The sequence below is a fragment of the Aquarana catesbeiana genome, linkage group LG01 (genome assembly GCF_042186555.1).
Source record: "Aquarana catesbeiana isolate 2022-GZ linkage group LG01, ASM4218655v1, whole genome shotgun sequence".
Taxonomy (NCBI): domain Eukaryota; kingdom Metazoa; phylum Chordata; class Amphibia; order Anura; family Ranidae; genus Aquarana; species Aquarana catesbeiana.
In genome coordinates, this window is record NC_133324.1 from 545,800,567 (window position 1) to 545,816,894 (window position 16,328).

General features: G+C 42.3%; 1 protein-coding gene across 2 annotated transcripts in view; it reads right to left on the minus strand.

Moving 5' to 3' along the window:
* Positions 1-14,586: 14,586 nt before the first annotated feature.
* The window catches only part of FZR1 (fizzy and cell division cycle 20 related 1), a 116,293-nt gene continuing 114,551 nt past the window's right edge, over positions 14,587-16,328 (minus strand). For both annotated transcript variants that reach the window (XM_073595275.1, XM_073595271.1), the window contains exon 14: positions 14,587-15,887. In XM_073595275.1, coding sequence (XP_073451376.1) covers positions 15,846-15,887 — 42 coding nt within the window. In that variant the 3' untranslated portion in view covers positions 14,587-15,845. The remainder of the gene's footprint in view (positions 15,888-16,328) is intronic.

The following is a 16,328-nucleotide window of genomic DNA, read 5'->3' on the forward strand; positions in this document are numbered from 1 at the left end:
CAGTTTCAATCCTCCCCTACTGAAGCTCATAAAAGAATCCTGGACAAAATTAAATTAGAACTTGACATCCATCTAGCCAAATCGGCTGATAAGGCTATACGCAGATTCAATCACACAATCTACACCAAAGCCAACAAACCAGATCCTTTTTTGGCCTTACGTCTTCGTAGACCAGATCGTGTTCGTGTCCCCATAAGACTCAGATTGACTAAAGATATTGTTACTAGTAACCCGATCAAGGTACTGAGAGTTCCGTAAACAATTGGCGAAACTCTATGAGGCAAAAGCTGCTTTTCCCTTGCGTCAAGCAGAAAAGCTTTTCCACAACCTGTCAATCCCTACACTATCCAACACTAGTCGCGAGTCTATGGAGAGCACGATCACGGTCGAGGAAGTTTTAGCAGCCATTAAGACACTGAAACCTCATAAACGTCTGGGCCCGGACGGCCTCCCCACTCTCTACTATAAGAAATTTGCGGCTGAACTCGCCCCTCTCCTCACTAACACATTCAACGCTTTACTCAGACAGCATTCCTTTGGTCGTGACACATTGACGGCACTTATTTCCATGATTCCAAAACCAAACACAGACAATACAGTGTGGTCTAATTTTAGGCTAATTTCTCTGTTAAACGTTGATATAATGATCCTGGCCAAAATTTTAGCCTTACGCCTCAACCCGATTATTGGTAGTCTAATACACAGGGACCAAGTAGGTTTTATACCCAAGCGGCAAGCTAGTGATAATGTTAGACGTGCAATTCTTCTGCAACATTTAGCCCGATCACGCAAAATACCGATGCACCTCCTCTCCCTAGACATAAGGAAAGCTTTCGATACAGTTTCCTGGCCCTATCTACTTTATATCCTCCAACGCTGGGGCTTCGGCCCACATTTCCTTGGTTGGATCAATGCCCTATATAACCATCCACAAGCATACGTACAATACTCAGGATTCCGTTCAGATCCCTTTCCCATCTCTCGTGGAACCAGACAGGGTTGCCCCCTATCTCCCTTATTATTCGCTCTCATAATAGAACCCCTGGCAGCCTTGATCAGAGCAAACCCTGATGTCCGAGGTCTGGAGGTAGCTTCTACCACATAAATTATGTCTTTTTGCAGACGATGCATTGTTTGTAACGTCACCACACACAACCTTACCAAACCTCATGCTTATTTTAGATAAGTTTGCTCTGGTCTCCGGGCTAGAAGTCAACCAAGCGAAATCCAAGGCCCTCAATGTGTCACTGCCACAAACTGATCTAGAGTTACTTCGCCAAAACTACTCTTTTAATTGGTCCTCCACATCAATATCCTACCTGGGGATTAAATTGACCAGTGACCCACTGAACTTATTTCACTCCAGTTACCTCCCAATGCTAACCCAACTCTCTTCCTTGCTTAATTCCTGGCAGCCCTTATGTGTCTCCTGGCTCGGACGAGTGGCAGCTGTGAAAATGTCCTTGCTACCGAAATTACTGTATCTATACAGGGTTCTCCCGATAGCGATCCCCCCTTACTATCATAGGACCATTCAAAACCGAGTTTTTAAATACATTTGGGGCCCCATTAAACCTAGAGTGGCTAGGTCGGTATTACTCCGCCATAAGCTTAATGGAGGTCTTGGTATACCCAACTTCTTACATTATTACCACGCAGCCCGACTGGCCCAGTCTACTTTATATCATTCTAAGACTGAAACTCCGCTCTGGGTCAGCCTTGAGGCCATAGATCTCCATCCAATTACAGTAACTAATTTACTTTGGCTTCCCCCAGCAGCACGTGGTACTATAACAAACCTAATAACACAATGCACCCTCAAACTTTGGGATAGATTGAGAATCCCCTTTAAATTGATTTCTTCACACTCCCCACTTTTATCCTTTTTAGGCCACCCGCAGTTTTACCCAGCATACGCTAAACCAACCTTGTTCCAAACCTGGGCCCAGGCGGGTCTGACTCGCATATGTGATATATTCAGTGGTAACACTATAAAATCTTTTCAAGATATACAAGCGCATCTTTCATCAAGAGAGTGCTTTTGTTACCTCCAAATTGCTCACTTTGTCAAAACGAATGTAAAATCTAGTTCTGGGCTGGATACCCTAACTGAGTTTGAGAATATGTGCGACTCGGACCCGCATGCGCCAGGTATCATCTCTCGCCTTTATACCCACCTAACGACACCACCCTCAAATCTCCCCACCTACGCGCAGCAATGGTCTAAAGACTTAAACATCGACCTAGAGGCAGATGACTGGACCTCCATATGGACGAACACGAAAAACTCATACCAAAATGTTGTTGCCTCAGAAGCAAATTACAAGGTGCTCATGCGATGGTACCTGGTTCCATCTAGAATTGCCAAATTCCTACCTGAATATCCCCAGACTTGCTTCAGGGGTTGCAAAGATAAAGGAACACACATCCACATCTGGTGGACATGTCCACTAGTGCAATGTTTCTGGACAACAACATTCCAGATGGCTTCTACCCTCCACCAAATAACTCTAGAACCTAACCCAACTATAGCTCTACTCAACCTTATACCGCAAGACTACACCAGAGCCCAACGCCGTCTTCTTCTCCATCTATTTACAGCAGCCAAGCAAACAATAGCTAAAGCTTGGAAGACACCAACACTTAGCATAATTGAAATGAAAAACAGGATTACTCAGGCAATGATACACAGCAAAATTGAAGCAACAATACTAGATAAAGTCCCACAGCATTTCAAAACTTGGCAACCGTGGATAGAACACTTCTTGCCCCCAGACATAGACAAGAGCCTACTAGAACCCTGAGATAGTTCTAATAACCACTTATGTTTTTCGAAACTACACCGGTGCCCACGTGATTCGGCCGCCCCACCACCTCTTCTCAACTCTTCCTCACTTCTTCCTTTCTGTTTCCATTCCCTCTATGCTCTCCTTTCTTTTCTCACTTCCCCCCTTACTTAACCCCGATAACATTGGATGTTATACTCTGTTTCTTTTTCCTTTTTATTTGTTGAGTTGGTCTCGCCTGTTTTTCGAGACCGACAACATCAATATAATCATCATCGTTATTCTAATTTGTTAAAATGCATACTGCTTTATATGTACACAATACCCTGTACTAAAAAGTTTGTAACAGATGCTTGTTATTTACCAATAAAAATTATTTGAACGAAAATAGTGGTCGTTTTAATTTTTTGTGTACACAAAAATGCAATAAAATACCCAATTGTTTGGTAAAATATAAAAGATTAGGTTGCACTGAGTAAATAGGTATCTAACGTGTCAAACCTTAAATTTACGTGCTCCCGTGAAATGGCGACAAACTTCAGTACCCTATATTTGCTATAGGCAACGCTTTAAAAGCCCCCTATGGGTCATCAGTTTAGTGTTATGGAGGTCTGGTGCTAGAATTATTGCTCTCTCTGGCGTGTGCGGCGATATTTAACATGTATCACAATCAACCTTTTCATGCGTAGGCGCCGTGACTGGTGCGTTTCAGTTTGTATGTGCGTATATGTGGAGGTAACTATATTTTACAATTAAAAAAAAAATTTTTTTTTAACTTTAAGTCCATGTGATGAAAAAAAAATTTAAGTAAAGAAAAATGTATTTTTTAAATTTTTTTGGTGACCGGTTCTCTTTAATAAGACACCCAGGGTCTAAAAGACCCTGGATTTCTCCCCTGAGTTCTACTAAATGTACTGCAATGCAGATTGCATTGCAGTACATTCATTCCCGGCATCAGTCGCCGGGGGCACGGGCAACGGCGACCCGGAAGGGGTTATACATGCCGCTTCCGGGTCAGGAACAAGAAAGGGAAGAAGAGAGGATGTGTGCTCTCCTCCTTCTCTAACCAGTGGCGCCTGCTATTCTGGTCCCAGGCCTGCATATTGACAAGCTGAGCCCTGATTACATAGCGAGGGTAGGGGCATTTTACCGGCGTGAGCCCTGCTGCTTTCCCGCAGCAGGCTAAATTTAGAGAAAATCTACCTGCCTGGCGCCCTGCACTGCATGTCCTGGGCATCGGGCAATCCCTGTAAAGACTAACTTATACAGTATCTCACAAAAGTGAGTACACCTCTCACATTTTTGTAAGTATTTTATTATATCTTTTCATGTGACAACACTGAAGAAATGACACTATGCTACAATGTAAAGTAGTTAGTGTACAGCTTGTATTACAGCGTAAATTTGCTGTCCCCTCAAAATAACACACAGCCATTAATGTCTAAACCGCTGGCAACAAAAGTGAGTACACCCCTAAATGAAAATGTCCAAATTGGGCCCAATTAGCCATTTTCCCTCCCCGGTGTCATGTGACTCGTTAGTGTTACAAGGTCTCAGGTGTGAATGGGGAGCAGGTGTTATCCCTCTCACTCTCTCATACTGGTGTGTTGCATTTGTTAAAATAAGATTTTTTTTTATATTAATCAGACATAACATTACATGGGACAATATTACAATAGTAGTTGGTCATAGAAATCAGATTACTGTCAGATATTTCTCAAACAAATGCTGTTGGATACAATGGGAATGTAGATAACATTGTTATATTCAGTTGACAGTTTGAATAGACTATTGTCTATATAGCTACAGTAAATAGGTAAGAGAGGGTCTCTCAAACTGAAAGAATTACTGTTAGTCGGTTGTTATAGAAAACAACCTGAGCTATATAAAAAGGTTGCCAGGCATAAGCTGGAAGGCACTTCATCATGCATTAGAACCAAGGATAGTCTGTAAGACCAGGAGGTAACTCAACATGGATTAACACCAAAAGACTCCTCTGTAATAAGTGAACAAGAAGGGGTCTCATATCCAGAAGCCTCGTTGTCAATGGAGATCACAAACACAGTAACTGGAGCTAAGTAACTTAAGTGTATTTTTACTGTTACAGACCAAAGGCTGTTTATTTGCTAGGCATTTTGCTTGTTATAGATATCTGTTAGTCTTGATTTGTATTCCTAATATTGTAATAGTTTTGTATTACAGCATTTTTGTATATTAAAAGCACATTTACACACTGCAGAGGTCTGTTTCCTTGCTTATACCGCAAAGTAACTTTGCTAGATAGACGCAAGCAAAACAACTGGTCACTGGAAGTTCAACATGGCACCTCATGGCAAAGAACTCTGAGGATCTGAAAAAATAAATAAATCGTTGCTCTACATAAAGATGGCCAAGACCCTAAACCTGAGCTGCAGCACGGTGGCCAAGACCATATAGCAGCGTAACAGGACAGGTTCCACTCAGAACAGATTAGAGCAGTTGGGGAAATGGTGCTACCCTATATGGCCCTAACTAGATTAAAGAAAATTCTACGATGTTTCGGCTCAGCTCCCAAGCCTAATTTATAATACATATAATATCGGAGTGTGGGTCTCAAAAATAATCGTGTAAAAAAGGTAACACCTTATAAATACTCAGTAGGTGTTTGAGTTAGGAAATTTTAAAGTGATAGGAGGGTAGTAATGAGAGGGGTTAGGGTGCAGCTCCACTGATAAAGTAATGGGATGCACACCAACCCTCATCCATCCACCCAAATGTAAATAAATTGATATAAACCAATCCAATAACGAAAAACTATAGATAAAAAACGTGAATATTCTGAAGTACAGAACTCTCTACACTTGATATAAACACTAATATGTGCACACCCTAATTTGACGTGCAAAAAATGTCTGCAATGATTACATAATATAAGCGATTGTCCAATGTGTAGTCCAAATCCTTGAACAAAGGTAAAACCATAAAAGCAATAACTGAACAGAACAAATTATCCAAGATTGCACAGGATCAGGTGACTTCAGTGCACAGCAGGTATGGTGACTTGGTGCTCCCCCAATGCGTCCCCACTCACCAAATGTAGTTACCCCTACAGGGGTAATAGGCATAGAGTGGGCAGCTGTATCCGGATCTCCTCCTTGGGTAGCTGTATTACATCATCTGTACCTCCAGCAACCTGTTCACTTAATCAATGGGGTTCCGGAATATGCTCCAATTAGGGCTCCACCTCGGCAGCAAGCAGCACAATCCAAAACCAACATGGCAGCAGCAAGCCAAGTGCTCACATCTTTTTTTTTGCCCCACAAACTGCATCAAATTGGTCTTTATGGCTGTCATCCCAGAAGGAAGCCTCTTCTAAAGATGATGCACAAGAAAGCCCAGAAACAGTTTGTATATATATTTACTGACAGACTCCATGGCAGCATTCGTATGGGTTAACCCCACCTCCACAATCTTTGCTCTGAGCCAGAGGAAGAGTTTCTTTTTTGTCCTCCTAAGCACCGGTTTGGTTATTCCACTACCTGAAGTTTTTTTCCTCTCCGCAATCAGGACCAGCCAACGGCAACCACTTGGAAGACAGGTTGCGATAGACTTAGCAACTAGCAAGGTATGGAGTGGGCAAATCGAAGAGGTGCTGGAAGAGCTGAAGCCTGACCATTGGTAGGCAAGCGGTGCATTGGCCAGATAGGGCCACCCACTACTAGCTAGGCTATCTGCCCAAAGTATGGCGTGATCAGTCTACCTGGTCCTGTTTGATCGTGAAAGCAGGATTGAATTGCAGATCTGTGTTCATGCCATGTGCGGTGATGTATATTTTTATATTACATATTCCATGGCAGCAGTTTGTCTGTTTTTTTGTTCCTCTGTTTTCTGCCCTGGCTCTAGTGTCTTCCAGTCTATGGCTTTGGCGTTCCAAGCCTCTGCTCTCTTTTCCGCCTGGTGTCCCTGGCTTACTCCTGCCCAGGGGCTCAGTGCGTGCGCACTGTGGGTGGCGGTGGCATTATTTCAGTGGAGAAATTCAATCAGCGGTTAGTTCTGTTGAATTAGGGATTTCTCTGTGGGCAGCTTGCAGCAGGTTTTCTTTAAAGTCTGTGTGCAATTATCACAGGTATATTCTCTGCACTAACACCCTTGTATCCTGCCTGTGTGATTCTGCTATGATTTTATCACCTGTGCAGATTGTCCGTTTGTGCAGTTTTACACTGTGGAGGTTTCACTGCCCCGAACCCTTGTGGCCAGCCCTTGTGTAGCAGGTATGAGAGGGTGGGTCTAACCCGTTCCTTTCCTTAGTGACCTGGGTACTCTGTTTTTTTTAACCATTTCCTTTATATCCTATTTTGCTTTTTTTGAGTCCTTCTAGGACAGACTGACAATACACAGCACGAGATGATAAAGACCTCATTAGGTCACAACATTCCTCTTCCAGATGTATTTGGCATAGGTCACCGTCAAGGTCCAGCTTTCATAGCAGAAGCTATGAATCCTCCTTTACGCACCCACTGCTATGTCAGCCGCTCCAAGGAGCAAGCCTGCTGGGGATGGAGGACTCCGGTCCCAGAGGGCAAGTCTCTGTGTGAACTATGCTAAGCCCAGGCGGTTGGAAAAGGGGATGGTGATTTCCAGCAAATGGAATCTCTGGTGAGGCACGTAGTGCAGGAATCCCTAAAGAGTAGATACAAGCCACACGCAAAGTTCAACAACCATTGCGGCGTGTTCTCCCACTAGATCTGTCCCAACCAAGCCATCCAACAATGAAGACCTCAGACAGTGAGGCAGAGGGAGATAAGTCCCTTTACCCTTGTAACGCCTTTTGGTTAAGGCAATGATGGGTACATTTACATGAATAGAACATGTAGAGTCTCCTTCAAATCAAGAGGAAGTTCCGTAAGCACTCTGGGCTCAGTTTTCCTCCACTGCGACTTTTCATGCGACTTTGGACACAGGGTCAGAAGACAAGTCTCAGCCCATTGATTTCAATGGCACCCATCCCAATTTATGTGATTTAAAGTTGCAGCGACTCTGAAAAGGTTCCTGCTCTACTTTGGTGCGACTTTTAATGCAGCTTTGATCCAGAGACTGTCCAACAATTCTTCAGGGGAGCAGTTAGGTTCAGACCTTGGAGTAAGTGGAGATTTTCCAAATGGAGTCTCCCTCTTGTTCTCAACTCCCCCTTAGGAATTGGAGCAGAGTGTTCTAGTTCCCATACATTTGCTGCCATGGAGTCCATCAGGAAAAGAAAATTACTGTAAGTATTCGATAGGTAATTATATATATAAAAATTGTTTTTTTTTGTTACACATGTACACACAGAGGGGGTTTTAAACAGAAGAGATGTGCTAGCTGAGAAAAAAAAAAAGGGTAGGGAAATCACAATCCTGACTACTGCTTTCTATTTCACTGCACAGAGCCCAGGTTGCCCTCGATTTGCGTGGTGGTGGTGGTGGGGGGGGGAGTGTCTAATCTCACACTGACTTACTGCAATTGGTAATGTGTGTCTGTGCCGCTGCTTGCTGGAGGGTGGTTTCTCCACCAGGCAGAGTACAGACACACAGGGCAAGGGGAGAAGCCCCGCTGTGTGCAGCTGCCAAACCCAAGGAAAAGGACAGATCTGTGCAGGGGCTACACTGAGCTCAACCCCGCTCCCGACCAGACTGAGGCGGAAACAGCCCAGCCAAGCCGTGCTGAATGTGAAAGCAGCACCTGCGCCAGGCAGGAGGGTGAACCTGGGCCTGGCCTCCTGAAGCGAGGATCCGTGGACATCGGGCAAATGCCGATATGCCCTATGGCCAGTCCAGGCCTGCACACACGTCTGGGACATGTCAAGTGCAATGATTATAGCGGAGATACCATTTTCCAAGATATCTGTGCCCTAGGGAGACACTAGATATTGCTCTAAAAACTGACTTGTTACTTACCATAAAATCCCTTTCTCTTAGTTCATTGATGAACACAGCTTCTCTCCTTTAGTCTTGACCAAACAGAACACTAAGCAGAAAAAAAAAAAAAACCCACAAAAAAAACCTCAGCACCCTTTCAACTATAGGCACACCAGTTAGTTACAAGCAATGTCAAAAATAAAAAGACTCCAATAGTGCTGTGTCTGTTAATAAACTTAGAGAAAGGTATTTGATGGCACGTAACAGTAAAGTAGCTTCACGTTGTCTTGTTTTGAAGAACAATCAGAGATGAAAAGAATATTTTGCATTGGAGAACGTGTCCTGTCGTATATATGTTTTTTTAGGAACTTCATTTTTCCTGAGCGGTGCAATTAGGCTTTTTAGACACTGAGATATGATCAACATGTATAAATACATAAGAGGTCCATATAGTGAACTTGGTGTAGTTAGGGTCGTCACAGAGAACAAGGCTTTAATGAGGTTTTTTGCCTTCCTCTGGATCAAATGTGGGTATAAGATTGTGTATATTGAAGGTTTTCGATTTGTGCGTTTTGGGGATTTTTTTTTTTTTCCCCCTCTGTAGGTTGAACAGGATTGACTTGTGTCTTTTTTTCAGACTAACGGGAATAGAGAAGAAATCTTATGGGGACACTAGTTCTGGTGTCTACCAGGAATTTTCCTCACATTGGATGGATTTCCTTTCAGGGATTACGCTGTCCAAAATAAAAAAAAAATTGAGGGTTTGCTTCAGTTTTACAACCGTTGGGACACTGTGTAAAATCTACAGAAAGAGAATGCAATGATTTGCAAATCTCATAAACCCATATTTTATTCACAATAAAAAAAACGTATTGAAATGTTTTAACTGAAAAAATGTACCATTGTAAGAAAACAAAAAAAGGGGGCAATTTTAAAATTGATGGCAGCAACACATCTCAAAAAAATTGAGACAGGGCCATGTTTACCATGTAGCATCCCCTCCTTTTTTTAAAAACATTGTAAATGTCTGAGAACTGAGATCAGTTGCTGGAGTTTTTGGTAGAGGAATGTTGTCCTATTTTTGCCCGATATAGGATTCCAATTGATCAATGGTCCTGGGTCTTTGTCATATTTTTAATTTCAAGATGTACCAAATATTTTCATTTTGTGGAAGATCAGACTGCAAGCTGGCCAGTTAGGCACCCAGATTTTTCTACTACGAAGCCATGCTGTTTGTCATTAATGTGGAATGCGGTTTAGTATTGTCCTGCTAAAATATGCAAAGCCTTCCCTGAAAAAAGGCATCTGGATGGAAGCATATGCTGCTCTAAAACCTGAATGCATCTTTCAGCATGGATGATCCTTTCCAGATGTGCAAACTCTACATTCCGTACGCACTAATGCATGCCCATACCATCAGAGATGCAGGCTTTTGAATCGAGCGCTGATAGCCAAAAGGTCCCTCCTCTCCTTACTCTGGAGGATGCAGCACCCATGGTTGCTAAAAAAAAAAAAAAGTCTCAAATTTCGATTTGTCAAATCACAGAAGTTTTCCACTTTCCAACTGATCATTTGAAATTAGCTTTTATGAGATTACACACAAATTGTTTGTGTTATTAAAGTACAACCACAATCCCAAACTAGGTCATCCTACGGCTTTTAAAAGCTAGTATTTATTAAAGTCTCCTACTCTTTAGTTTAGTTAGGTTTAAAGAGGCACAGACACAAACACAGAAAATTGCATCAAATACTGTAATCTTCCTTTCTTGTGGCCAATCCATGGCAGCATACATGTGGTATATCTCTGCCCCCTATTGCCACCCACAGGACTGGTTTAAATCAATAAAAGGAAAGCTAGAGCAACCTCCTCCATTCTCCATAAAAAATTTTTTAAAAAGGGAGGGTTCGTATGCTGCCATAGATTGGCGTCAGGAAAGGAAAATTATGGTAAGTATTTGATACAATTTTCCATTTTACTGACATCAAAATGGCAGCATACATGTGCTAAAAAATGAGCTAAACAGTGGGGGCTAAAACGAATAATCAAACTTTATTACAATGGACATGGAAGCCTGGATTGTCATTTTATTCACTGATGTACAAGCCCCTGGATCTTCCCTGTAGTGCCTGGCAGGCAGGTGCATTTCGCCAACCAGCCTGCTAATTTGCAGAGGTCTCCATAGGCATTTTGCATGCGCCGCCCAAACAAAGATGTAAACATGAACCTAGCTGAATGAGTGATGTCCTACAGAGAACTGTTTTCGGATGATGCAGAGTCCTGGCAAGGAAATCCAGGACCAGAATAAAAACCCACTGGGGAACGTTATTCCTCCTCAGGGCAAAGTCTCAGCACTGACCTCCTGAAGCATTCCCCTTGCATCTCACTTACCCATTTTTCCTGGTAAAAGCTGAAATGGCTGAGATTTGAGCCCTAACAGCACAAGGCTGAGCTCCAAATCCAGACCCCATGTGAAGAAATGATAGCAACCTCCGGGTTTGCAAGGATGAAAATTCTCCTCAGCTGCGAAGCCTGTGAACCTGTTCCAGATTTCAAAGTAAATCGTGTTGGTTGATGTCCTTTCTGGAACCTTGCCAGGATTGAACCACTTCCAGAAGGCAGCCCAAGTCCTCCAATACTTCCCTCTGAATTTCCAGTCAATACAGGAGTTGTGGAAACATTGGTAGCTCAAGCGCTTGGTCCTGACTAGGTTCCATGGCTAGGGTAAAACCAAGGTCTGCAGGCCAATCGGCACGCTTGCTATCACAGAGAGACCCTCAGACAACTGTGTCCCCTGGAAGTTCATGACCAAGGGCAGTGAAGGAAAGGCATCTGCTAGGTGACTATTCCTTTGGTGAGTGAGAGCATCTACTACCTCCACCAACGGGTGAGCATAGCAAGAGAGGCACCTTGTGACTGGATGGTGATACAAACCGATTTAGCCGAGGGTGGCCCCATACTTGAGTGATATGGGCAAGTTCTTTGGATTAAAGACCCATTCATTGGGAACCAAGTGCTGGTATTAGTCGTGACAATGGTCAAGGATAATGAACCTTATGGACAGGATCAAGCGAGGGTCCCCTGCCATCACCAGAGGCTCCTGCGCATTTGGGGAGAAGCACTTTGAAACATAGAAAGAAGCACTTAAGCTGATTCAAACAGAAAATTGTTTGGAATATCCAGAAAATCCTGGGTAGCATATGGATGCAAGACATCATTGTTTCCAGGAGTAGCCTACATTAGGAAGCGGACAACTGCTTGGCCCATTCAAAGGGAGGAAAAAAAAAAAATACTCGCTTGAGCATTGAACTGGGCCTCCGTAACAATGACTAATCAGGTCTGCTCCAACTGTCTTGACACCGCCTATCCAGCCAAAACTTTAGGCTGGCCAGAAGAATCTCCTTTTGAGCGTGTAGATCATCTGGACTCTGAGCCAACAGTAGAATACCATTCAAGTAACGATGGATTTGAAGCACCCCCTTTTCCTCAGAGGGGCTACACAGAGATTAGGATCTCCATAAAAGGTCATAGCTGAGGTGGAGAGTCCTGAAAGAAAGACACATGAACTGAAAATGTCCATCTCCCACTGAGGCTCAGTTTCTTTAAATTCAACACCAGTTTTCTTTGTACAAGACACGGAGGAGAATAAAAGCCTATAAAACTGACGGAGGACTTCGAATCATTCCCCATTACAAGCTCCCCCTGCCTCTCGACATGAATCGCTCAGATATCGGTCAATGCATCGATCAAGGCTACAACCAACAGAAACGGAATCTTCCCTGGGACGAATAATACTGCAGACAAAATGCATAATGGTCCCGTCCATACCTTTGCAGTAGGGTGCAGTGCAGTAAAGTGTGTGTTACCTCAACACATGTTAAATGCATTAGCACATTGCAGTGCCATTCTTTCGACCAGAGAATTGCCCTTTCCCTCTGGGGTAGGGTATAAGTTTGAAGTTTTTACTTATTTGATTACTTATGTAAAATTTCATATCACTACTGCCACTCCTCTTGATTCAGGATAGATAATAGTCAGTGTAGCGCTGGACGAAAATAATAAATAGTGATATAATAATGAAAAAAATTGATAAGGAAATATTACCCACAAAAAATGTTATACACAATTCATGGTGTTACTAAATCTCCAATGAGTGAGATATCATCACTGAACACATGTGAATTATTGACCTAAACTTATTGCATCAAAAAATAAAAATAGTGAAAATCATATGAGTGATAATCATTATTAATGTGAGTCCATACCCTGTAGGGGTATATACAAAAAAAAATACGTGCAAAAATTAAAAATGTAAAATATAAAGTTCATAAGTGCAAGATAAACTAAAGTTCACGAGTGTCACAAATGAAGAAGTGAATCCAAAGAAATCCAGAAATGGCTATTATAGGGTTCGGGATGACACGATCCACCTTTAGTGTAGCCCACCACCAGATGGTAAAATTAAAGGCTTACCAGAAAGCCTGCGACCGCCCTTACTCAGGGGGGTCAATACAGGCTTAGTAGTGGAAATAATAGGTTCCCTAGACTGTTTTCCCACTCTCCTCACCAAACCGATGGTCCGCAGCCACGGGGACTCCAATATGGAAGAGGTGCTTCCAGGGATTCCTGCAGTGCTTCTTTGCCTGAATCTTATTCTTGCCGGTTGAATGAGCTTTCCTTGTAAAAGACCAACCACCATAGCTGCCACAAATCCTCTGAACTGATAACTTTCTGTGTTCTGGAGAGAAGCCCGACTAAAGGTGGCCACCACATGAGGCCCTCTGTACAGTGCATGCATGGACGCTATAGCCGGCCCTGAGACCAGTAACAGCCACAAAACCTGTACCAGATCGTGCATGCACACTGGTCACAGAAAAAGCCACAGATGAAAATGAAAAAACTGCAGGCAACAGAAAAAAAAAATTGCTCCCACAAAAGGAAACAAGATGAAGCCTAATGAAGGTAGAGGCAAGGGAGGAAAATCAAAAAAGATAGCAAAAACCTGCGGGAGAAAAGAAAAAGGCAGCACTAACAAGCACCAGGATTCAGCTCAGGTGTGCAGAGAAACACATGCAGAATAGATTTCAGCTTCCAAACACCAGCTAAGGTGTGCAGAGAAAAACATGCAGTATGGACTCCAGCAACCAAACCACCAGCTCAGGTGCACCACATGAGGTTCTGATGTCTAGTTGGAGAACTCCTCAGCCCCAAAAGACCACTAGAAGGGGCTCCCCTCCTTCTTGGCGCATTTAGCAACCCAAGATCTGGGACTGCACCTGGGAGAGGCTGAACCCAGACAGACTCCAACTCAGTCGGCAACTGAGGACTTATCACAACATCACGGCCTTGTGGGTGTAGATCTTGAGGACAAAAAGTAGAATGGGGGATGTTGCTCTAGCTTTCCTTTTATAGATTCAAACAGGTCCTGTGGTCGGATATAGGGGCACAGCTGTATCACATGTATGCTGCCATGTTGGCATCAGGAAAGAGACATTGCTTCTTTTTAAAGCATTTGTAAGAACTCATTTGTGAATATGCACTTCAGTATTGGGGACTAGTTCACAAGGATGCTGTGGAATGAGGAAGAGGGCAAAGAAGAGTAGCAAAGTTAACAAGGGGTGTAAAAGACCTCAGCTATGTGGAAATAAAAATAAAAAAAAAAAAATCACTAAACTGAATTTATTCACTCTTAAGAAGAAGTAATTGAGGGGTATTATGATCACCTTGTATAAATTTACACATAACTATTAACCTAATATTCCGTATTGGTTAATTTAGGTCACCGTGTAGTGAAAGTTTAGCACACAAATGAACACAGCAGTCACATTTTGACAAGTGGGATTTTTTTTTCTTTAAAAAAAAAAAAAAAATACCGTAACATTTTTCACCTTTTGGTGAGAACAGAGGATTCAAATCTCAGTACAGACGCAACATTCTCAACATATATTTGCTTAAAATGTAATGTTCAGCCAAAACATCCTGTTTTAAATAGAGTGGGTAAGAGTCAGAACCCTTACCAGATGTCTACTGTTTTCCTTGGCTCCTTTCCCCTTACTTTCTGTCCTGGTGACAATAGTTCCACCAGACAGGAATGGTAGATTTTCAATAGTAACATTTTTTTTTTAACATTCTCTCTCTTTTTTTTTTTTTTTGTCAGTGTGTTACAGATTTTCACTCCTGTCTGGTAAAATGCTTGTCACCAGAGCAGACAGACAATGAGGAAAAAGTCGCACAAATAGAGCACTGAATGGAAGTAAAAACCAGACAGACTTCACTTTATCAAAACCTGAGCATTATAGGCTGGTCACACACTTTAATCTGCACCCTCCTCATGCACTCAAGGACATAATAGAAAGACCGAGGAGGGCATTGCAATGAAATTAAGTGCTTTGTTTCAGCAATTCCATGTCTTCCTTCCCAACAATGCATCTGTTGTGCAAAACATTGCAAAAAAAAAAAAAAAAAACAACAAAAAAGGACGACAACGGCAGGCAACTTTTCTGAATGATCCCAAACAGAACGTTAAATTAACATTAAAATACAGAGCATCAACCATAAAAAGAAATAGAAATGCATAGAATTAAACATTTTGTAACAATGAGAAAAACCAAGCGTTCATTTAAACATTCACACAAACCCCTATACTATCCCCGCCCACCCGCCATTCCTCAGTATGAGCACTACCGAAATATTCACAAAATAAAAATCTAGGGTGAGAATATGCTGTACTACTGAAGTACTTATAGTGTGTGAATTCCATTGCATGCAAACAAGACAAATCAGTATGGGTATTTTTCATCTATACACAACAGAGCATGGTCCCAATACTTTTTGGCATGATGGTGTCTCCGCTTTAACTTACTGTTAGCTTAAAAAAAAAAATGGCAATTAATTTTTTTCAAGATGTTAATCCAAAAGAAGACATGTGTGAGGCTTTCTATATGCAGATTTAAATACATCACTACAGAAATCATTAGGGTTGTTTTTATATCCTCCTCCAGTATATAGGAAAGTGTTTTTTTTAACCACCCCTTGAATAACGTATAGATATAATGCGGTGTATTTTTCCTCAACTTTATTTCTCTTGTGTTGAACCTCAGCTCTGCACAGTAATCAGTCTCTTTTCTTGCTTGGAACACAGCACTGAATTTGGAAACCAGTGGCTGAGAACACTGATGAAAGGATAGTTTATCGTATCCTAGTAAATAAATTGAGAACGGAGACAGATTCCTAAGAGAAAACACAAAAAAAAGCAATTTAATGTTTGTACATCTTGGTCATAGGTTACTTTAACACTATTAAGCATATTCAAGCAAATAACAGATCAGAATAATAAATATGTCTCTTAAAATGACTGACTGCACATACCTGCAGCCTAATCCACCCCCTTCCACAATGCATGTTTGAATATCAAGCCATTCTGTTCTGCACATACCTACAGTGTCAAAGACTAACACATTCTACTAGTCATTAAAAGCGGAGTTCCACCCATAAATGGAACTTCCACTGATTGGATACCTCCCACCTTTCTAGGTGGAGGAGGGAGCAGATACCTGTCAAATTCAGGTATCTTCCGTAATGTCCGGCACCTCATCCCTCCCTCCCCCCGCTGCCTTCAGGGAGACACGCAGGTCCCAGGATGAAAGCGCAGCGCGACTCGCGTATGCGCAG